The 24,033-nt window shown below is 41.6% G+C and overlaps 1 protein-coding gene across 13 annotated transcripts in view; it reads right to left on the bottom strand.

Annotated features, from left to right (window-relative positions):
• The window catches only part of EPC1 (enhancer of polycomb homolog 1), a 72,235-nt gene that overhangs the window by 14,523 nt on the left and 33,679 nt on the right, over nucleotides 1–24,033 (bottom strand). For all 13 annotated transcript variants that reach the window (XM_062621610.1, XM_062621599.1, XM_062621602.1 and 10 more), the window contains 9 exons: nucleotides 12,261–12,420; nucleotides 10,697–10,842; nucleotides 10,403–10,609; nucleotides 9,883–10,031; nucleotides 4,256–4,412; nucleotides 2,592–2,768; nucleotides 2,404–2,493; nucleotides 2,169–2,317; nucleotides 721–1,073 (listed from right to left, as the gene is read on the bottom strand). In XM_062621610.1, the coding sequence (XP_062477594.1) occupies nucleotides 721–1,073; nucleotides 2,169–2,317; nucleotides 2,404–2,493; nucleotides 2,592–2,768; nucleotides 4,256–4,412; nucleotides 9,883–10,031; nucleotides 10,403–10,609; nucleotides 10,697–10,842; nucleotides 12,261–12,360 (1,528 nt within the window). In that variant the 5' untranslated portion in view covers nucleotides 12,361–12,420. The remainder of the gene's footprint in view (nucleotides 1–720; nucleotides 1,074–2,168; nucleotides 2,318–2,403; nucleotides 2,494–2,591; nucleotides 2,769–4,255; nucleotides 4,413–9,882; nucleotides 10,032–10,402; nucleotides 10,610–10,696; nucleotides 10,843–12,260; nucleotides 12,421–24,033) is intronic.

Raw genomic sequence — 24,033 nt, 5'->3', positions numbered from 1 at the left:
CACCTAGCTATGTAAATACCAGTCTTCCAGTGTGAATAATCCAATATAAGAGCGATGCTATCCACTAGTATTCCAATTAAAAAACAATTAACACCACATCAAGTTTACTCAATAGTCAGGTCCTCGACTGTGTAGCTCAGGTTCTACAAAATGTAATCTGCTACTTGCCTACAAGATGTAGAGGTGATTAGTCTGTTTTGCCAAGCATGGGTAGGTGCATCAGTGGGTGTGGGCTGGGTATTTTTCAGATGGGAAATGGTATTTAATTCCAGGTAAATTCAAATAGAAATTCATAACATGATGGGATTTTAAATGCAAACATTTTAAATAAGTATTTCACACCACCACCACACCTTGTACTATAAAAAAATTTGGAACATACTATTTACATCAACATTTAAATCAACGTATTTTTAATGTTAAAAATTCATATCTTCAGAGTCAACTTAAACCCTACAAACAATACTGGTTTCCAAACCTTCATATTTCTAAAATAATTACACACCAAGGTAGCATTTGCATAAGTCTGAAATGCAGTACACTACTGCTAGCAATAAATACAAATAAACATTCTATGTAGCGAATAAAGAGATAAAAGTGAAGATGGGCTGCTATCATCAAAACAGACCACAATGTAGAGTATGGATGACCTAATGGTACTCTGCAGTTTCTGAGCCAAGTTTAAAATTTCTAGAAGCAAGTTTGTCAAAACGAACATACCAAAATGTGCTGAACCACTGCTACTTTTACTTTGTATAGAGGTACTGCATGTCTGGGTCCCAGGTTGTGCTGTGCCTGTTCGATTTATACCCCTGTATGATTTCTTACAGGAGAGTTCATCATTGTCACTGTCATGTAGGGATGGTGTCCGAGGCCTAAAATGCCGCCATCTACATGATTTGATATTGACTAGTATTTGACTGAGGTCTTTCGAGAAAGATTTGTCCGAGGTATTTGTTTCTGAGGTATTGGCAAATTGACTAATTGAAGAGTGTTGTGATGAGGAAAACATTTCCAAATCCAGCTGATGAAATGTATTATCGTAGTCCGAATGCGCTCTGTCTAGCAGCACCCTAAAACCAGGAAAACAATGCAGAATTATACAATGGCAAGAAAATAAAAAGCAAGTCACCACTTTGCCATGTGTGCTTGCAGATGACAAACAGAAGAAACTACAGAAAACTGTTTCAGAAAATGTACCCCAACCAGACACCATGCATGACTATGTATTATTTTACAGTTAGTAGAACGTTTAGGTTTCTCTTCACACGTATATTCTAGCTTTTACTGTTTGAGCAGCTAATGTACATTATCATGTATATATTGAGACACTGCAAGAACATATACATTCTGAAATATACCAAATATACCTACAACCATCCTAGTGCAGTGGGGATGTCATACATTAATTTCCAAATCCCCCTGCAAAACCCCATTAAGGACTTCCAGGTCCCATTCTGATTTTGCTGATATGCCAGACTTGCTAATATGTGAAGAAGTGCTAAACATTAATCTGAAAGCCAAACTGCATCCTTTTTTTTTAAATTAAAATTTAATATAAATGTACCATTTTCTTACAGACATCATACAATATTTAAGAAATGGCACTTATACACTGAACAATTTATAAACTATTTTCAGTGATGATGACCAGAAGCAAAATATCTGAAGGAAGTCCTTAATTCTTTGGTATTTTTGACAACGTTCGAAATTTAACAGTTATTGTCACTTGTAAGTATTCCTCCCAAAATTCTCCACTACAACTATCAAATCGCCAAATAAGGTCAGAAGTCAAAAAAGCATTTTTAGAAAAATGTGGGGTTTGCTATTTTTAAATACTACTATTTGAAGGTAACTATGCAAATCATTTAAATACAAAGTGCCAATCAAAACTGAAAACATACATGTATTTTCACTTCAAAACCTGGGGAGTGCTAGCAATTACAAACCCTAGAACCATTTAATTAAACAGGATTAAAGCAGTTTCCACTACCACAAAATAAAAATGGAGACATGAACAAGCTAAGGAATCTTGTATCAAATGGTAGCATTTATAAAGTGGATTTCTCTGTCTCCATTCTTGAGAGATTTGGGTTTTTTAAACTTTGCTCTTTATGTCTGATTTTTACTTTTTTTTTATTATAAAGCAGTAATAATGTAGCACTTACCTTCCACCACGGCCGACCCGTCTTCGTGCAAACCCAATACACCTCTGGGGTACAGTGAGGGCAGTTAAGCAGTATCTGTAACGTACATCTCCTAATCTTCCCTCTTTAGGGCTACTCCACGGCCAGTTGCCAGGTTGGTCTAAATGAGGCTTAAAATAATTTGAACCAATTAAACACAAGGTATTTTTCCCACAATGATGCTTTGTCTTATGATACATAAGGAATTTCTACTTACAGCATAGTACTGACAGCCTGCTTTCCGACGGAATGCAAAAGGACCATCAGGATCATTTTCTTCCTCAGCCTCTGAAGAGCCAGACAAAACCTTTAAAGAGAGGATGGAGTGTGTACGTATACTAGTAAATTGATGACTTTTACTTCTATTCTGACCTTAAGAATAGCACAGAACTCTAGAGGTCCTACCTGGGAGAGAGGTTCTTCATCTGAGCTAGGAAAATCATATTGATTCAAATCTTTAGCATTAAAGACTGGCAGTGCAGCAGGACTTGTCTGCTGAGGAGCAGCAGCAGCTGATGAAGGTAAGACTTTTGGCTTCTTCTCATACTTTCTTTTGGTTCTAATAACATCAGTTTTATCTTGCTGCAAGAAAAAAAAAAGGCATAAAATTACACACACAGGCAAATAAGATTAAAACAGGAGTTTTAGAAAACTATGTACTCAAGCTAAAAAAGTGAATGCATATCTCCATCATTCTGATAGCAAAACCTGCAAGTCACAGAATCACAGAACGGTTTGGGTTGGAAGGTACCTTAAAGAAAAACTAGCTCCAACCCCCCTGCAATGGGGAGGGACACCACCCACTAGACCAGGTTTGCTCAAAGCCCCATCCGGCCTGGCCTTAAACACTGCCAGGGATGGGGCGCCCACAACTTGTCTGGCCAATATGTGCCAGTGCCTCAACACATAGTAGTCATGAAACTCAGACGTTTCATGAGTATTTGTATTTTGTTCCCAGTAATTGAAACATTGACAAGGTGAAATCAAGCACTGTGTGCTCAATCCATGTTAGATAAAACACTAGCCATTAAGGTAACAGTACTACTTTGAAGTATATGAAAATATATATAATGATCTCCATGAGGCACCATTTTTATTCTCTAACGTTTTAAATTACTAGGTATTTCTGCAGTGTTAAGGAATCACTATCAAACAATGCTTTAAAGACAAAAAAAATTAGAAGTTAGACTTCTCTTTCCCCATACTATGCAAAGTCAAGTTTAAGTGCATTTCCCAAGTTTCCACAAAACAGATTTCTTTCAATCTGCAAGACACTGCATTGACCCAACATCACTAACAGGTAAGTATGGTCCAGCCACCTCAGTCACAATGCTCTGCTATCAGTGTAAGTATTCACCGATTCAAGCCACCATGTCAGATTCAGAACAGCTTTTGGACATTCTTCAGTTATAATTTGATTTTTAAACAAAGACTTCTTATACCTCAGCATCTCTCCAGTGTTACCTGACCTATTTAATATGCTCAGCTGTTGGCACTGTAGCTATGCTTTGTATGACACAAAATTAAAGCCTGCAGGAAAAAAAAGTGCTGGTCAGCTATCTAAATTACGTAGGATTATTTGATACTTTACTTAAATAGAAAGCCAAACAAAAGAAATATAGCATGCTGGGAATATCAGCAGATCACAACAAACCAACCAACCAGAAAACTTCCACAAAATAACCCTCTAGATTCAACTAACTGCATAATTTAGAACAAGATATGTGTTTTATCTTATTAGTCCTATCTTTGTCCAGTATTTGGGTAATACATACAGTTTTATTCAGGATAGCCTAGCTTTATGGACAATATTAAACACTCCTATCACCCAGAATAAGAATACAATTGCATGTATCCTTTTGTTTGTAGTTGGTCTATACTTCCTTTAATTCTGCCAGTAGTTTGTACATTATCCTCGTAACTCCAACAGAACAAAGCATTTTATTCTGACTGCAGCTTTGCTAATCTATTTCCAATCTCAAGAAGCTTTCCCCTCCTCCCATCCTAAAAATGTTGTATCTTGTGTGGTAATGGTACGAACTAGAAACCTGGTTACTGACATTACTCACTTTAACTTTATATTCTTTCAGTTCCATAGCTTCTTGGTGTTTAAAAGGACTGCTGTTAGTCACAGGAATGATGGGAATAGCATAGGTAGGTTTAATCACCTGCCGCTGTGCCATGACCTCAGACATGATCTCTCCACTGTAGTCACCCAAATTATACCTGAAATCAGAAATATTTTTTATTTGATGGAATATTTACAATATATGTCTGCTAAAGAAATGCACAACAGAGAACACAGACTAATACTTGCAGCCTGGGGTAAAGGGACATCCAAGACAACAGTAAGAAGTACAGTAAGTATTGCAGAAAACAGGACTAGTAACATGGAAACTTCATTGCAATAACTAATGCTGACAAATAAATAAAAACAATAACTTCCTGTAAAGCCTGTGAAATGTCACCAAAATACAATGCTGTAAAGGAGAGAAGCACAAACCAGAAAGAACCGGAAAGAGCTTCCACACCCCCTTAACTTGGGGACAGTACCATTCAAAACATACATTTATCACCCAGAAGATTTTATACAGTGAGGCACAGTGCCTTATTTATGAGTCCTCTCTCTTCTGTATTATGGAATATTTTCACAACAAGCAGACCAATGAAGCATACTGCATTTCAAGTCCTGTGAAAGTGCTGAGTTGAAGTGCAGTTTTCCATTCTGAGGGGGGGCATAAGAGTCTTCCCTCTATTCAACAGCTTCTTTTCTGGAAAAAGCTATTGGAAAATCTTTGAGATTCTCCCCTATTTCTAATAAAAATGGTCACTGCTTGAAGAAATTGCCCCACAGAGGCATTCAACTTGTCTCCCTCCAAAGACAGTTTATATGAGTTTTAGAACTTTAAGATACCAGGAGCGGAGCGAACAGAGCGGGTCGAGGCAGTTTGCGTGGGCAGGAGAGCGGGATGGTGAGCACTTGTTGTATGACCAGGGCCCGGTCTGGGAGCTCTGCTCTGGCTGCCCTGGTGAGCCGATGAGAGGGGAGGCTGCAGTGCAGAGCTCTGAGTGAAGAGTGCCTGCACTAGTCTCCTGAGGGGAGGGAGCACAATGGGCAGGGCTGCACTCGGCGCTCCCTGGTGGAGGTCCTCCTGCAGGAGGTGGCTGAGTTGCGGGACGCTGTCAATAGGCTGCGAGATATCAGGGAAGCTGAGAGGAAGCAGGAATGCTTGCTCCACGAACAAACTGTCCAGGGGCCTTGAGCTTCACCTCTACCTCATGAAGGAAAAAAGGAGGCCGTTAACCCAGGAAGCTGGGAATTAGTGATTAAAAAAGACAAAAAAAAGAAGGAAAAGGACAACCAAAAGCAAGGGGCTTCCCCCTAAATCCCCAGTCTCCACGCAGAACCGCTTTGGGGTCCTGCAGGGGGCTAATAAGGAAGTGCACTCGAGCCAGAAACAGCTGGCTGATGCACTGCTAAAGAAGATCTCTACTGGTGCTGCTAGGAAAAAGCATAGGTCATAGTAGTAGGGGACTCTACACTGAAAGGGACAGAAGCACTCGTCTGCCGTACAGACCCCGTCTTAAGGGAGGTGTGTTGCCTACCGGGGGCACGGATCAGGGATGCGGCAGAAAGGCTGCCTGCTCTAGTAAGTCCCACGGACTATTACCCACTCCTGGTGACACATGTGGGTGCTAGGGATATAGATAGTAGTGCCTGGGGAACATAAAGAAGGACTACAGAGCCCTGGGGGAGGCGGTCAGGGGCTCTGGAGCTCAGGTGGTCTTTTCATCAATTCTCCAGGGTACAGGGGAGGACCTAAAAAAAGGTAGGAGGATTGGCCAGGTTAATAACTGGTTAAAAGGGTGGTGTCACAGTCAGGGGTTTGGGTGTCTTGAATATGGGACCCAAGCTTGTAGGCCAGGTCTAGTAGGGGCTGGTGGAGCTGCTCTGATGATAAAGAAGGGAAAGAGCAGTTTTGGTAGGAGGATTGCCAGACTGGTCAAGGAGGCTTTAAACTAGATGTGCTGGGGGAGGGGGGCATCATTCCATTCCAACACACCCAGTCAGTTGGCAGAACCTATAATAAATGCTTGAAGCACTGTAGAGATATCCCAGCCGCTCCAGCCAATGAGCCGGCCTAATTTGGAGCTTGGCTCAGATGCCTCTACACAAATGCCCGTAGCATGGGGAACAAACAAGAGGAATTAGAGATGTGTGCAAGTCTATGGGGGTATGATATAATAGGCATCGCAGGAACATAGTGGGATGGCTCCTATGACTGGAGTGTTGGAATGGAAGGTTACAGGCTCTTTAGGAAGGACAAGCCTGGCAGGTGGGGAGGGGGAGTTGCCCTTTATGTTAGGGATAGGCTGGAGAGTATGGAACTCTGTCTGGGGACAGGTGAGCAGTCAGAGATTTTGTGGGTCAGGGTTAAAGGGAATATAGGCTATGGGACACATTACTGTGGGGATCTGTTACAGACTGCCTGATCAAGGAGAACCTGCGGATGAAGCACTCTATAGACAGACAGGAACAGCCTCACGCTTGCAGGCCCCTGTTCTCATGGGGGACTTCAACCACCCTGACATCTGTTGCAAGGACAGTACGGCCTGGCACAAGCAATCCAGGAGGTTCCTCGATTGTGTGGAAGACAACTTCCTTCTGCAAGTAATAGAGGAGCCGACAAGGAGAGGTGCCGTGCTTGACCTCGTGCTCACCAACAGGGAAGGGCCCATTGGAAATGTGACGCTTCAGCGCAGCCTTGGACGCAGCGATCATGAGATGCTCGAATTTGAGCTCCTCAGGACCGTGAGAAGAGCATGCAGCAAGATCACTGCCCTGGACTTCAAGAGAGCAGACTTTGGCCTCTTCAGGAACCCGCTTCGGAAGGTTCCATGGGATACAGCCCTAGAGGACAGAGGGGCCCAAGACTGTTGGTTGATATTCAAGGATCGCCTGCTACAAGCTCAGGAGTGTTGTATCCCAAGTAGAAGGAAGTGCAGCAGGAGGGCCAGGAGACCTCCTTGGATGGATAAGGAGCTGCTGAGGAAAATTCAAAGGAAAAAAGAGGCTCATAATAAGTGGAAGCAAGGACAGGTGGCATGGGAAGAGTACAGGGATGCTGTCCGAGAAGCTAGGGACCAGGTTAGGAAAGTTAAGGCTCAGTTAGAATTAAACTTAGCTAGAGGTATTAAAGATAACAGGAAGGGATTCCACAGGTACATAGCAAATAAAAAACAGACTAGGGACAATGTAGGCCCCCTCAGGAAGCTCTCGGGAGAACTGGCTACACAGGATAGGGAGAAGGCTGAGGTTCTGAATGACTTCTTTGCCTCGGTCTTCATTGGCAAAGGCTCTGACTGCACCACCCAAGTCTTGGAAGGCAGATGCAGGGACTGCGAGAATGAAGACCTTGGGCCCACTGTAGGAGAGGAACTGGTTCGAGACCATCTTAAAAATCTGAACGTGCACAAGTCCATGGGTCCTGATGAAATCCATCCGTGGGTCCCAAAGGAGCTGGCAAATGAAGTTGCGAAGCCGCTGGCCATCATATTTGAAAAATCATGGCAGTCAGGTGAAGTTCCCAATGACTGGGAAAAAGGGAAATATAACCCCCATTTTCAAGAAGGGGAAAATGGATGACCCGGGGAATTACAGACCAGTCAGTCTCACCTCTGTGGCTGGCAAAATCTTGGAGCAGATTCTCCTGGAAGGCATGCTGAGGCACATGAAAATCAACAAGGTGCTTGGTGACAGCCAAAACATGGCTTCATTAAGGGGAAATCCTGCCTGACCAATTTGGTGGCCTTCTATGATGGGGCTAGGGAACTGATGGACAGGGGTAGAGCAGCTGATGTCATCTACCGGGACTTGTGCAAAGCATTCGACACTGTCCCACACGACATCCTTGTCTCTAAATTGGAGAGACATCAATTTGACGGATGGACCACTTGGTGGATAAAGAACTGGCTGGATGGCTGCACACAAAGAGTTGTGGTCAATGGCTCAATGTCCGGCTGGAGATCAGTAACGAGAGGTGTCCCTCAGGGATCGGTGTTGGGACCGGTCTTGTTTAACATCTTTGTCACTGACATGGACAGCGGGATTGAGTGCGCCCTCAGGAGGTTTGCCGATGACACCAAGCTGTGTGGTTCGGTTGATACGCTGGAGGGAAGGAATGCCATCCAGAGGGACCTTGACACACTTGTGAGGTGGGCTGATGCCAACCTCATGGGGTTTAACCATGTCAAGTGCAAGGTCCTACACCTGGGTCAGAGCAATCCCAGGCACGGCTACAGGTTGGGCAGAGAAGAGATTCAGAGCAGCCCTGCGGAGAAGGACTTGGGGCTGTTGGTCGATGAGAAAATGAACATGAGCCGGCAGTGTGTGCTTGCAGCCCAGAAAGGCAACCATATCCTGGGCTGCATCAAAAGGAGCGTGACCAGCAGGTCGAAGGAGGTGATCCTACCCCTCTACTCTGCTCTTGTGAGACCTCACCTAGAGTATTGTGTGCAGTTCTGGTGTCCTCAACATAAAAAGGACATGGAACTGTTGGAACAAGTCCAGAGAAGGGCCACGAGGATGATCAGGGGACTGGAGCACCTCCTGTATGAAGACAGGCTGAGGAAGTTGGGTCTGTTCAGCCTGGAGAAGAGAAGGCTGCATGGAGACCTCGCAGGAGCCTTCCAGTATCTGAAGGGGGGCTATAGGGATGCTGGGGAGGGACTCACCATTAGAGACTGTAGTGACAGGACAAGGGGTAACAGGTTAAAACTTAAACAGGGGAAGTTTAGGTTGGATATAAGAAGGAAATTCTTTCCTGTTAGGGTGGTGAGGCACTGGAATGGGTTGCCCAGGGAGGTTGTGAATGCTCCATCCCTGGCAGTGTTCAAGGCCAGGTTGGACGAGGCCTTGGGTGATATGATTTAGTGTAAAGTGTCCCTGCCCACGGCAGGGGGGTTGGAACTAGATGATCTTAAGGTTCTTTCCAACCCTAACGATTCTATGATTCTATGACACCAACTCAAAACATTTGTTTTCAAACATGGATTCTTCAGCCACAGAAGTCTATTCAGATTCTAAGTATCAACCTGAAGAACAACTCTACATTGCAAATGTGATTCCCACTTGACCAGGAAAGTGACAACTGAGAGCAGAGCATTTGGTCTTCATCACAGCTGACAAACAAGATGCCAAGAGAAGCACTAGTTGGAGATGAGTCACAGAACAACATTTTATACTCTACTGAACTGCATATTTGTTTTCTTCAAGAGGGTATTAAACCAAGCTCTGCTAAAAAAGAATGGGGATAACAAAGAAACAGAATGGTTAACAACTGGAAACAACCTTAAAATTAGCTGGGATTTCCTTAATCTACGTATTTAACACAAATTTGCAACTGTATTTACCCGAAACAAAGATCTCTCTTCCTGTATAATAGGCTATATACATGTACACATGAATAAATGTACACATGTAAGCAAACAATGTAGATGTGTGTGTTGGGTTACTCTGCCATAATAAGCAGCTTCCTAATGTTTGGTTCCCCCCCGGCATATATGAAAATATGTTTTTCCTGTAAATGTGAAAGAGCCTAAATACTTCTAAAAAACCCTCACTGTTACAAGCATTTGTGGGAATCAAAATACAAAGTAGTTTTTGAAGCTTTCTGCAGCAAATTTTCAACATTACCTCTTTTCCATAATTTCCAGTGTCAAATGCAGCAACTCTCTCTTGCTTTTTTCCCTCCTCTTTATCATCTCCAGGATGGTTACTGCACGACTCAGATCTCGACGCAGCTTAAGCATCTTCTCATAAGATGCTTCATCATTTTTTCGATTCTGTAAATGCATAGTGTATATGTTTCCCCACATCATTTAAATAAAATAATGATTAAAGTTTTAAATATTTATATATTTAAAACCCACATGCTAAAAGAAAAAAAAGCATGTGCCCATTATCAATGAGCTACAGCCTACCAATGCTTTAAGTAGATTTAGCAGATTTAGTGAAAAAATGCGTATAAACTTTCATTCAATAGCTATCCTAGAATAGTTTCTTTTATGCTTTTACACTTGCAAATTAAAACAAAAGAACATCCCAACTTTTACTGCTTTATGCTACATAGCAGGATTGTTTTTTTATATAAGCTACTTTTTGAGAGAGAAGAAAGGAGGAGAAAGAAAGCAGAAGGAGGAAGAGATTTACTTACTTTTCGTGTCTGCATCTTTTCTGTTCTTCTTCTAAAAGCAACATAAGGGTCATTTGTGCTGGAACCATCTCGCTTCTCTTGTTTCACTGCTGGTATAAGAGAGGGACCTCGACAATTTTTCCTCTTTTTAATCCAGTATTCATAGACTTCTCTGATCAATTCATCATCTTCTTTCAGCAACAGTTTGGCCTCTTGCAGGCTGACTGGCTAAATGTAAAGCCCAGCATGTCACTTTTATATAGCAATATACAGAGTGCATATTTAAAATTCTTCGTATTCAAAGTACCACTGTACCTGCTGACCGCTGCCCTTTTCTAGTCTGTCTATCATCTCCTCAAACTGCAAAGCAGAGATGTCCATTCTTTTCTTCAACTTGTTCACAAAGATCTCATCTTCTGAATCCAAGTCATAATCCGGCTGCTCAGCATCCAAACTAAAAGCTGAACACCACAGTGAAAGTTAATTTTACTATAGAAATGTTTTATTCTAATAGCAATATCTGTAGTACACACCAGATTATTCTGAAGACAAACCCAAAATCATTTGTTTGAAAGTTGTAGGAATGCTACTTTGAAGCTATACCTATTTTTTTTCCTAAAAAAAAAAAAAAAAAAAAATGCATACCATTAAAAATCAGGAGTAAAGGCTGGTTATCTATTTGACTATATATTGTTAACTAATGAAAGCTTACTACTGGTCAAACCTCATTGCTTTCAGTAAGAAACTTTGAGACTGGTCAGTATTTTCAATGCTGTGTACATACAGTACTATCAACACTTAAGACTTCAGCCCAAACACACTTCAAAGGTACAATGAATACGCTTCAGAATACAGTGCAGCTGAAAAAAAAAATAAAAAAAAAATCACCATTTCAGCTGCTAGACCACTAGACATGAAAAAGAATGAAAAAGTGTAACCTTAACATCAGCATGGAAGACTACTAATATTAGTCTCTTCATTTTCTTCAGAGCACAGCAACATGCTCTAATCTACCCGATATAGTGGAAGGTACCCCTGCTCACTGCAGGGGGGTCAGACCAGATGACCTTTAAAGGTCCCTTTCAACACAAACTTTTTCACAATTCTAATACTTTAAGCTATCACTGATGCTCAGACTGATGTAGAAGTCTAACCTTTAACCAAAGTTAATAAGGCATGAGATCTGTTTAAATGACAGATACTACGTTTCAAATTCTACAAATTATACTGCAAAACAGAATTCTGCAACAGATTACGTTTTTTAAATGTTTTCAAAAGGTATGTGAAGTAATGTGCTCACATTCACGGTCTCATCCATACAGAACAGCTGGTATGTCCCACCAAAAAACAAAATCCAAGCACATCTGCAAGTCATCAGTGGTATCAAAACCCACCTACTTTTAGATGTAGAATACTTCCATCCAGGCAGAGGCAAACACTACTACTGCTGCCATTTCTGCTTGGCTTCCCAATGTACTTCACTAGCATTATATCCTGGTTAAGCTTCAGGGGACAGGTCCTCTGTTTCTTAACTATGTATTGTATGTTCTCCTCTTCAAGCAGATTTTTGTCTGCCCTTGCTAATGAACCTAAATTTCTCTGCAAGCTGTAACTATTAAGTACTATTACAGAGGGCAGAAACAGGCCTTTGAGATTGTGAACTGTGAAGTATTAACATAGAGAATCAAGAAATATATCTGTTTATCTCTTGATCAAGAACTAAATGTACCTTTTCAACAAGTATGCTGTTCCTTTACTTGCTGGAAAAAATAAATTCTCAGAAGTGAGTTGATGTGAGCTCTTAAGACTCATCTCTTGAAATACTGCTAGCAGATAAAGTTCTGGGTGTAGATTTCAATGAATAAATTACTTCACTTACGCTGTATGTGAATCAGCTGCTTTGGCATTTTAAATTCTCCAGGATATATAGATTCATAGTATGCAATATTACTTTCTGCTTCTGGAACTGGTATAACCATGTTATCCCTCTTCTCTCCATATACTTGTTGTGCTGAGATGGCCCGCTGGAGATGATGCTCCTATAAACAAAAGAAATCAAGATGAAAACAGGAGAAAATATTTTCAGGGCACAGGCTTTTTAAAGTTGAAGGAAGTCTATTTACTTGCAAGTACTCGCATTCCAAATCCCTGAGACCAGACTTAAAAAAATCGATACTGCAATCAATCTTAACCCAAAATACACTCCATAAACTGGAAGTTTTTTCCAGTAGGTGGAGCTCTCCCCCTTATACAAACATACACAACACTTCAGTTACTAAACTTAGTAACTCAAGTTGCATGTTCTTGGCTCACATAAATCCATCTTTACATATTTCTGGAGAGACACTTATGATTGATTACACATACAGATTATAACAAGTAGCTGAAGACAGATATTTACTCTGGTATCAGTCTGTATTTTCTACAGCCATTTCACAGCCAATGATGTCAGACAACCGGAAAGGAGGCCTGCTATCATCTATTTAGGAGAGAAACAACTATTTTTACCCACAGAATGATTTCTAAAGACATTCTCATTTACTGCAATTCTTTCCATCATCCTCCTTTCCTCACTCCTAATGTCAATTTATTATTAAACTATAAGTCATGAGAGTGAAAATAATTAACTTTCAGAAATCTGCAACTGTTTTTCAAGCTCAAAAGTAAATTCCATTTATATGTTACTACAACCTAAGTAAAGATCAATCACATTATGAATTCTAGTAATTTTCTAATGCCAATATTCAAATGCATTCCTGTGGTGCTGTCATGACAGTAAGTAGTATTAGCAGAGTTACCAACAAAAACTCAATATAGCAAGATGCACGCATGTATATAAATGGTTTACTGACAATGTAACACAGTACTTTTTCCCTATTACCAAAGCTGGTTTCCTACGTATCTAAACTGTTCCCTTCTCGGTGCCCAGTAAAGCAGTGCTGCATCAGTTGTACCGATACAGCTACCAGAGATCTGCTATAAACCACATTACTGAAAAACTCAAACCAGGAACAACAGCAAAAGAGTGGCAGGGTAATCCATTTTAATATTGAAGTAAAAGGTATCAGCATTCACCCATATCATCTTCTGGTACCTTTGTCTTACATCAATCTACCCCTCTTCAGTACAATAAAGGCAATTAACATCTTCTGTCTCAAAATAACAACTACAAAATAGGCTTTGTTGTAAAAACTGCAAAGCTAATGCAGCCTCAAACTAAAATCTGTTCCAATGTGTAACTGCTGCAAGGATTCACAGGATTCTACTCTATTTTTACCTTCAAACAAGCTGTAGATTTTTTTTTTCACGTGTCCCATTAAAAAGTTTCCCCATGAAAAGAGACTACTTCTGAGAACATGACATATCATACAGTCACAGGTAATAATCACTGGACTGATTGTGATCCTCTAGCATTTGTTAAGTGCAGACACATTTGTCACCTAGAAATTCTCTCTTAGGTATGGTACAAAACAATATTTTGTCTGCCTTTCAATGAAGCACTGCTGCCAGACACCTTGAATTTGTATGAACAGTCATAAATTTCCAGGATTTTGTCACAACAGCTCCAACTGTTGCAGAACATGGAATTAAGCTTAATCTTCATATAGCATAGTAGGATTCTATGTTAAATACATGGTAATAACCAATGGCTTTTGAATAACAGCAAAGGCTTATTATTTTTATAATCATATGAAGGATTCCTGGCACATTTATCCCAACTTGCGTTCTTAAATACAAAAAAAAAACGTTTCATTTCAGGGAACGGGGTTAGACACTGAATTAAGATTTCAACGTCTCTGATCCACCTCTGATATGGAAATAGGCACTGCTATTTAGTACCAGTATTCTATATTGACTTCTTAACAGGCTTCAGTAACAAATATTTAAAGAAATCTCCACAATGCTGTTGAAACAGAAACGCAAACCATAGTTTTGCCTGACTCTCATCCCAATTCCAAAAATACTCACTATTTGAGCTGAGAGTTTTAGTAGTCAAGTTTTAAATTTAAACAGGGGAGATTTAGGTTAGATATAAGTAAGAAGTGCTGTACTGTGAGGGTGGTGAGGCATTGGAACAAGTTACCCAAGGAAGTTGTGAATGCCCCATCCCTGGCAGTGTTTAATAACCTGGTCTAGTGCGAGGCATCCCTGCCTGTGGCAGGTGGTTGGAACCAGATGATCCTAAGGTCCTTCCCAACCCTAACCATTCTATGATTCCATGACGACATACCACGAAAGCAACTGGATAAAGTTCATCCACTGAAACTGCTAAACTAATCTGATGTTTCTATCTGTCTCAATTCATCACAAAAGACATGCCACTAAATGGCATGTCTTTTTGAGTTGAAAAACAACAAATGGCATGTCTTTTCACATCGAGTTCAAGATCCTCAGGACCGTGAGAAGAGCGTGCAGCAAGATCACTGCCCTGGACTTCAAGAAAGGAGTCTTCGGCCTCTTCAGGAACCTGCTTAGTAATGTTCCATGGGATACAGCCCTAGAGGGCAGAGGGGCCCAAGACTGTTGGTTGATATTCAAGGATCACCTGCTACAAGCTCAGGAGTGGTGCATCCCAAGTAGAAGGAAGTGCAGCAGGAGGGCCAGGAGACTTCCTTGGATGGATAAGGAGCTGCTGAGGAAACTTCAAGGGGAAAAAAGAGGCTTATAAAAGGTGGAAGCAAGGACAGGAGGCCTGGGAAGAATACAGGGATGTTGTCCAGGAAGCTAGGGACCAGGTTAGGAAAGCTAAGGCCCAGTTAGTATTAAACTTGGCTAGGGATGTTAAGGATAACAGGAAGGGATTCTATAGTTATACTGCAAATAAAAGACAGCCTGGGGACAATGGTGGGCCCTCTCTGGAAGGTATCAGGAGAACTGACTACCCTGGATTTGGAGAAGGCTGAGGTTCTGAATGACTTCTTTACCCAGTCTTCACTGGCAAAGGCTCTGACTGCACCACCCAAGTCTTGGAAGGCAGATGCGGGGACTGTGAGAATGAGGACCTTGGGCCCACTGTAGGAGAGGATTTGCTTTGAGACCATCTTAAGCACCTGAACATCCACAAGTACATGGGACCTGATGAAATCCATCCGCGGGTCCTGAAGGAGCTGGCAAGTGAAGTTGCTAAGCCACTGTCCATCATATTTGATAATCATGGCAGTCAGGTGAAGTTCCCAATGACTGGAAAAAGGGAAATAGAACTCCCATTTTCAAGAAAGGAAAAATGGATGACCCAGGGAATTACAGACCAGTCAGTCTCACCTCTGTGGCTGGCAAAATCTTGGAGCAGATTCTCCTGGAAGGCATGCTGAGGCATGTGAAAAACAAGAAGGTGCTTGGTGACAGCCAGCATGGCTTCATTAAGGGGAAATCCTGCCTGACCAATTTGGTGGCCTTCTATGATGGGGCTAAGGAACTGATGGACAGGGGTAGAGCAGCTGATGTCATCTACCTGGACTTGTGCAAAGCATTCGACACTGTCCCACATGACATCCTTGTCTCTAAATTGGAGAGACATCAGTTTGATGGATGGACAACTTGGTGGATAAAGAACTGGCTGGATGGCTGTACACAAAAGAGTTGTGGTCAATGGCTCAATGTCCGGCTGGAGACCAGTAATGAGTGGTGTCCCTCAGGGATCCATGTTAGGAACAGACTCGTTCAACATCTTTGTCGCTGACATGGACATTGGGATTGAGTGCGCCCTCAGCAAGTTTGCTGATGACACCAAGCTGTGTGGTTGATACGCTGGAGGGAAGGAATGGCATCCAGAGGGACCTCGACATGCTTGTGAGGTGGGCTGAAGCCAGCCTTACAAAGTTTAACCATGCCAAGTGCAAGGTCCTACACCTGGGTCGGAGCAACCCCAGGCACAGCTACAGGTTGGGCAGAGAAGAGATTCAGAGCAGCCCTGCAGAGAAGGACTTGGGGTGTTGGTTGATGAGAAAATGAACATGAGCTGGCAGTGTTTGCTTGCAGCCCCGAAAGCCAAATGTATCCTGGGCTGCATCAAAAGGAACATGACCAGCAGGTTGAAGGAGGTGATCCTGTCCCTCTACTCTGCTCTTGTGAGACCTCACTTGGAGTCTGTTTACAGTTGTGGTGTCTTCAACATAAAAAAGACAATGGAACTGTTGGAACAAGTCCAGAGAAGGGCCACGAGGATGATCAGGGGACTGGAGCATCTCCCGTATGAAGACAGGCTGAGAAAGCTGGGGCTGTTCAGCTTGGAGAAGGCTACATGGAGACCTCGCAGGAGCCTTCCAGTATCTGAAGGGGGCCTGTAAGGATGCTTGGAAGGACTACTTCATTAGGGACTGTAGTGACAGGACAAGAGGTAATGGGTTAAAACTTAAAAGGGGAAGTTTAGATTGGATATAAGGAGGAAATTCTTTCCTGTTAGGGTGGCGAGGCACTGGAATGGGCTGCCCAGTGAAGTTGTAAATGCTCCAACCCTGGCAGTGTTCAAGGCCAGGCTGGACAGAGCCTTGGGTGACATGGTTTAGTGTGAGGTGTCCCTGCCCATGGAGGGGGGGGTTAGAACTAGGTGATCTTAAGGTCCTTTCCAACCCTAACTATTCTATGATTCTAAGTAAACAAAAATAAGCAGACAAGGTCACCTTCCCTTTACAACCCCATGCATCATGTTCTCACTTATTTGGACAAATCAGCAGCAGCAACTTTTCCCCCAAAGTCAACATCTCAGCTGGTAGCTCTGTACATCTCTCTTTCCTAATAATACATATATAATGAGGTCTGACTGGTAGCTCTGGAAGCATTCACTTTTAATCTGAAAGCACACTGAATATCTACCATTCACTAACCTACCACAGGTTACAGTTTCTATCCTGCAGTCATCCTTCATTGTGACTGCACAGCTGATCACTCCCTCCCAAATGCAACATCTCATTCATCTGAAGCTTTCCGTTAAATAAAATGCAGTGGTTTCCTGAGTTTGTCAGAATGATTTTGAATTCCAAATCCTAATCAAACATGTTACCTTTCATGTTATCTTGATTTAACATGTAGACGCTGTAGCCCAAGTCACTCCTGAAAACGCCAACACACATTCGAAGCGAGACCTCTCTGAAATTTAACAAATCTTTTAACTTTGACTGTTCATCGATTTCCAGAGTTTCTTTAATCGATATATTTCCACTACACAAGAGTTTCTATAATATTGTTTTCATTCACTGCATATCACAGCAGTATCAAAAGTTTTTAAAGGTCAAGATGCAGCTATGCACTTGGTCCCTTCCCTACTACAGTAAGACTGGATTAACTGGGATTTCTTCTTGAAAAATTCCTATTAGTTCACAAAAGATTAGTATCTTCCAGGTGCTTACTGGGATTGAATAATTTAATTATCCATATTCCTCCAGAAACTGCATTAAGATAGCTTATTTGTAACCCTTTGGCTCCTACCTTTTTAACAGGCTGTCATGGTGGTTTGGGCTGGGGATTCAGTTTTTTGTGGGTTTGTCATTTTGTTTTTTTGTTTGTTTGTTTTGTTGTTTTTTTGGGGGGGGGGAGGGGTGGTGTTAATGTTTTGGGTTTTTTAAGCAGCACAGTTGCAGTGCCTTTTCACATTCTCTGGAACATCACCTTCCCTTAAGAAGTTCTCAAATAGCTGTGAAATTATTTCACTGTTTCTTTATATTCCCAGCATGAATTTTAGGTGGGTTAGTCAAGCTCAAAGGCTGTAATTTGTTAGAAGGAAGCTCATCTAACAGCTACCACTACAAGATGCAGTCTTGTACACCATGTTACCACTGCCTCATGCCAGACTGAACCTACGATGACAGCTTAGGAAACCAAACCTACAGAAAGCCATCTCTCTCCTGCTTTCCCTGAAAACAATTAGCAACAACTAATCTTCTGACAAATTAGCTCCCTGAACTGCTGGAGCAGGTGCAGTGGGAGGCAGTGGGGAAAGGAAGAGACAAAGATGATTCCCTTTAGTAGCCATTTAACTAGCTTAAGCTGCATGACTAAATTAAACCCAAAATTATTTTTAAAATGAAGGCCAAGAAAATAATAGTATGAAGACTGAAGAAATGCTATGGCAGATAAACATTTCAACTATCTCAGTATCAAATACAATCAAGGTTTCCTCTTACTACAAACACTTATAGAATATTCTTATCTTACCCTGCACTAAATTTATTTAAAGCTACTCAAGAGACTTCATTCAAAACCTAAAACCCTGCTTGCTCTTCCTCCACTCAGTTAATTTTCCATCAGGTTAGCTTCCCGCACTGGCTCATCATGTGGTCAGTCAGGCAATCCCAGAGCCCAAGGGATGCAACAGGACTGCTCATCAGTTCAGAGACAGAGTGCCTGAGGGAAAAAGCAGCTTCATAATTTTTGAAACACATAGCCAGTAACATGAAACAGCATCTATTCATCCCACTATATTCCTGCCCACAAAAATATCTGGACAGTTAGAATTCCAACACTTATCATTTACCCTGCTAGTTGGTTAAACAAGCAAAAGCTCAACAACCACTTTCCTCCTTTAGAAATTTTCTTCTTTAGACAGTCTACATGAAAAGCCCACCAGAAGAGCAACCCTTCTTCTGAGTACTCAGAATGTAGCAAGGCAGGATGTACTTGGATCTAAGGAAAATTAGTCTTCCTTTCTCTTGAAGTTACCAATTTTGCCCCTTGTATCCACTCACTGCGTCAGTATTGCCATGCATGCTTCAAAACATAAAAAAACAAGAAGGTAATCTACAGCAAGTTGGCAGTAACAGACACTTAGGGCAAGCAGGAACACAGCAGAACAATTCTCACTGCAGCCTGAAAGAGCTGGAACTTTTGTTCAGTTCTGCTCTGGGGGGGGGCAACAGCATTATAATGCAAGGACATGAGTGTAATTCTTCAACTTTACTACTTGAGTACTTGCTGCTTTTCTAGCACATTACATTTAAAAAATCTGAATGACAATAATTAGAGCATAAAGAAAGGATACTGTAATTGTGGTTCAACCTGACTACAAGCAGGCACTCTTGGCTGCAAGAATAGACAAGCAGAAGCATAGCAATTGGAAGCTAGCAGCATTTGTCTTCTTTCACATTTTGGTAATTCTTGGCAAGTTGTTTTTGGCAACATGACTTAGATTCCTACGGTTTCTGAAAGAAAACTGGCACTGCCAGAGCAACAAAGATTCCTTTGATGAAACATTTACTCTGCAGCACACCTTCGAGATGAAATTCAAAGCAATATAACCACAACACAATGCATTAAAAGACAAAGTGACATGACCCTGTCATTAACAGTTGAACAAACCAGAAGAACAGAATGCATGTTTAGTTTTAGAAAGTCAATTGAAAAAAAATAAAATCAGTGCAGTAGTAATGAGCGTGTATTATTAAGAATGAAAGAAGCAATCTACTGTTTTGCAATTTGACTGCATGTTCCTTCAAACAATTTACCCAAATTATTCCAGAGCTCTAGAAGAAATAATCATTTAAGGCACAACTGCTTACAGACATGACCAAAACAGCCAACACTTAAAACCACTATGTAGATTAGAGCAGAAATTCTCCAAATTCACAAGGCTGTGCACAGCATAATCACATCTTTGCCTCCAAAATCCAGGAACTATAAAAAAAGACACCACAATCGATTCTGTCATTAGCACCACATCAAGCCACTGCCCAGCTGATCTCCACAGACCTGCTGATTTACATCGGTATGGCTGAGGAGAATCCTCTCCCACCCCTCCCTTGCTTGACAGAAGTGCTTTCCAAAGTTACAATCTCACAGCTCATCCTACAATGCTTAACACACCAGAACTGAAAACAACCACCTGTTGAAACTGGTGTCCTTAAGAAGCATTAGGTTCACAACAGTTACACCAAAACAGATCACAGCTGAGACAGAACTGAGGACATACAAGCATACAAACTCACAGACCTGTCTTTTTTATACTCATTCTACCTTCTGGCAACTTGTGATCCAAATCTCTCTTGGAAAAACACCTAAATACAAAAGGTGAATTCAACAAAACTGCAGCTGATCTTAAGCACAAACACATTACTCCATAGGTAAGCTGAAATTAACAAAAAACCCAATAGAAACTGGAAAAATAAAACCAAACAAAAAAGAACAACCAAACAAAAACCCCCAAACAAACCAAATAATAAAAAAAAAAACCCACACAAACAACAAACAAAAACCAAAACCAGACCAACCAGAAGCTGTTAATACATCATTTAGAGGTGATGAACTGCTGCAAGCACAACCTGATTCCAGGCTATAAGGTAAAGATTTTTGGCTGCTAAATTCACAGCAACAGTACTGTTCCCATACGTAGGTTATCTCACATCAGCAGCATTTACTGGTGGAAAGGTACTGGAAGACAACACAGCAAAGTTTCCATGAGACCCCACTGCACACTAAGCCCATTCAGACTAACTCATCACATAACATATGGTAGGGACTACTGAAGTGCTTCTATGACCTACTGCCTGCAAACCACTCCCCAACCTCCCCGCTGTACTTGGCTCAGGGGTACCTATCCTGTCCCTCAGCTATATGAGCTATTTCAATAACCTGCATAATCAGAGAAGGTGGCCTCTTTTGCAAGAGTGAAAGTCAATCCACTCTAAATTAAATTTGTCCACAGATTCAATCCACTAAATCTGTGCACAGAAAGAAATAAAAAGAGCAAACTGGCTCATTCTCTTCACCACCTCTTCCTGTTACCAAATCTTAAGTTATCCTGCAATTTACTATTCAGACATATCTTAAATCCAAGATTAGAAGGATCACGGAGCCTGATCTCCAAGAGTTACATGCAGTTTTTTATTTTTATTATGCTACCCCTTATTCCTCACTCACATTATTCCCCTCCCATTCCCAGAACCAGTTCAGGCATCAGAAGTATACTTCTGCAGGACTCTCTGGGGCTTAGTTACCTGCCACTGCAAAAGAAAACGCTTACCCAGGGACAGGCAGACACCAGGAATGCTGCGAAGATACAGAACACACAGCCAAGAACCCAGTAACTATCCTAGATGATGCAAACTATTCACAGACACTCCAGATTTCTTTTGCATTTTTCTTATCTTTAGGGCACCAAGTAGCTCTGGTGGCTTCTTGCAGGACTGGAAGCAAAAATGCTCAGTTCTTCCTAAACAACAGGCTTCACAGATTATTAGAGAAGCACTTATTTCAGAAACATAACACACACTTTTCCTTTTATTACCTATATCTAATCACACATAACTACATGTAAAACAGCAAAGACATTCTGACAAGATTGTTACAGCATCTGTAACAAACAACTGCTGGTGAAGAGTCCAATCCTGACTGAAGTTGTACTGCTGAGGGCAATCTGATGCTGCCTTGAAGAGCAGAGAAGTCTTCAACAGATATTCTGGCACAAGATCAGTCCCTGAATTACACTGATCCTTGACTCTGAGACAGCAAAGCCCAACTCCTCAATACCAGCTTATAGAGTTGACCTTTGATAATGGCAAGGCAGCAGTTGTGTTGCTAATCATACCCTCTTGACCTCAAGTACATGAGTACCATGTAATGTGTTAGCAATACTTTAAATTTGGTCACAACAAACACACAGAATGGTGGGTCAACAAAGCAACATTATGTCACTGTCCTGGGTTCAGCAGTAGCAGTTATTTTTCTCCTTCTTAATAGCTGGTGCAGTGCTCTGATTTTGACCTTCAGCCTGGGAACAATGCTGATAACACTGATGTTTTTAGCTGTTGCTAAGTAATGTTTACGCCAACCAAGGACTTTCCGAGTCTCATGCTCTGCCAGGGAGGAAGGGAAGCTGGGAGGAAGCAGACAGGACACCTGACCCAAACTTGCCAAAGACATATTCCATGCCACAGCACATCATGCCCAGGATGTAGAACTGGGGCCAGTTACCTGGAAGGGCTAGATCACTGCTTGGGTCAGGCTGGGTATCGGTCAGCAGGTGGTGAGCGGTTGTATTCTCTTCCCTTGTTATTTCCCTTATCATTATTATCATTGGTGGTAACAGTAGTGGTTTTGTGTTATACCTTAGTTACAGGACTGTTCTTACCTCAACACATGGGAGTTACATTCTTTTGATTCTCCTCCCCATCCCTCTGGGAGCCGGGTGGAGGAAGAAGGGCGTGGGGAGGAGTGAGCGAGTGGCTGCGTGGCTCTGAGTTACTGGCTGTCACTCCTTGCTCTTCCCTGGGACAGGTCTTGTAAGAAGACCGCAGATCACTTCCACCTCCCACAGCATTTGTAAGCCATCTTTCTATTATGACCACTAGTATATAAGCACACAGAGTAAACACCCTCTCACATAAATTTAAGCTGCCTGAAGATTCACCCAAAACACACGGCTGTAATCTTCCCTTCTGCCAAGATCTCTCAATGTCCTGAATCATTCTATGCAGTAGAGAAAGCTGTTTTCTTGTTAGCAGAGTCTATAACTGCCCTTTCATATTCCAAACCTGGAGAAAAACTATGGTGGTCACTTTGTTAATCAACTGGAGTCAGTCTCATGAGTAGTCAATTAGGAAGGATTCCACTGTAACTACTGTAATAATTATATCTCAGCAACAAATGTCAATTTAAAACAGCTGCATAGGATTAAACAGCAATTACTCAGTGAAAACGTGATCTAACTTACTTTTAAAAATATGTGGGGTAATTAACAGACTATCAAGAAACCTTCCTAATTATTAGTCTGTCTGGAACACTGCTTAGAAATGAGGTCACCTACATCATCTTGAGCATCCCAGTTAACTGCTTTTCCCCATGTTCAAATCAGACGCTTGAAGGAGCATGCAAGAAATCTGCCCTTTTCTTGGGAAAAATCTTGCTTCCAACAACAAATTACTTACAACTTCTAAGAAATTTTCACCTGGTATGCTTGTTCAGTGAATGGTGGTCATGAGGTGGAGGACACACAGCACATCTGACTCAGAAGTCTAACAACATTATACTAGAGATCACAACTCTAAAAGAAATAGAGAACGATTTGCTGTCCGGTTGCCAGAAGTCTGAAAAGAATTATTAGCTTCACATTTTAAATTACTACGAAAAAGGGACAGACAGAGATGAAGAAATTAATGAGAGAGGCTTAAGACATGCTGGAAAGGGTAAAGTACACAACCTAGGAACCCTGGGAATTAGGAAGACTCCAGTATTCAGTACACACATTAAATCACAGTTCAGTTCAAAAGTGGAATTTAACACCTCAGCCTTTCCAGGCACAGGTCCTGTTCAGACTATCTAAAAACCAGCCTGACTAAAGTAACTCGGCTGCTTGCCAAATCAATAGAGCAGTACATGCATTCAGAACCACAGGACTCAGCATCAGTTTGAAATATTTTTTTAAGAATTGCTAACAGCTTCATACTAGCAGAAGGAGCTATCCCATCTCCTCAGTGCTGGTAACAGCCATAAAAATTTCCCATCTTTTCCTCTGTGATCACTTCGACTCTCATGGAACTCCTAAGCCTACACAGCCCTGTAATCCACAGAGGGAAGGGTAGTTATTCTTAGGCAAGTTGCCTGCTGTGAGCTAAATCAGTTCACAAACAAGTAATGCAAAGATCACGGCAAGCTCTATGGAAAGAGTGCAACTGCATCTTTTCAGTATTAACACAGTTAAACCACGTCAGCCTATCTTGCGCGAC

The sequence above is a fragment of the Pezoporus occidentalis genome, unplaced genomic scaffold (genome assembly GCF_034315485.1).
Source record: "Pezoporus occidentalis ecotype Australia unplaced genomic scaffold, CSIRO_AGI_Poc_V1 ctg23, whole genome shotgun sequence".
Classification (NCBI taxonomy): Eukaryota; Metazoa; Chordata; class Aves; order Psittaciformes; family Psittacidae; genus Pezoporus; species Pezoporus occidentalis.
This window is presented reverse-complemented; position numbering and strand designations above follow the sequence as displayed.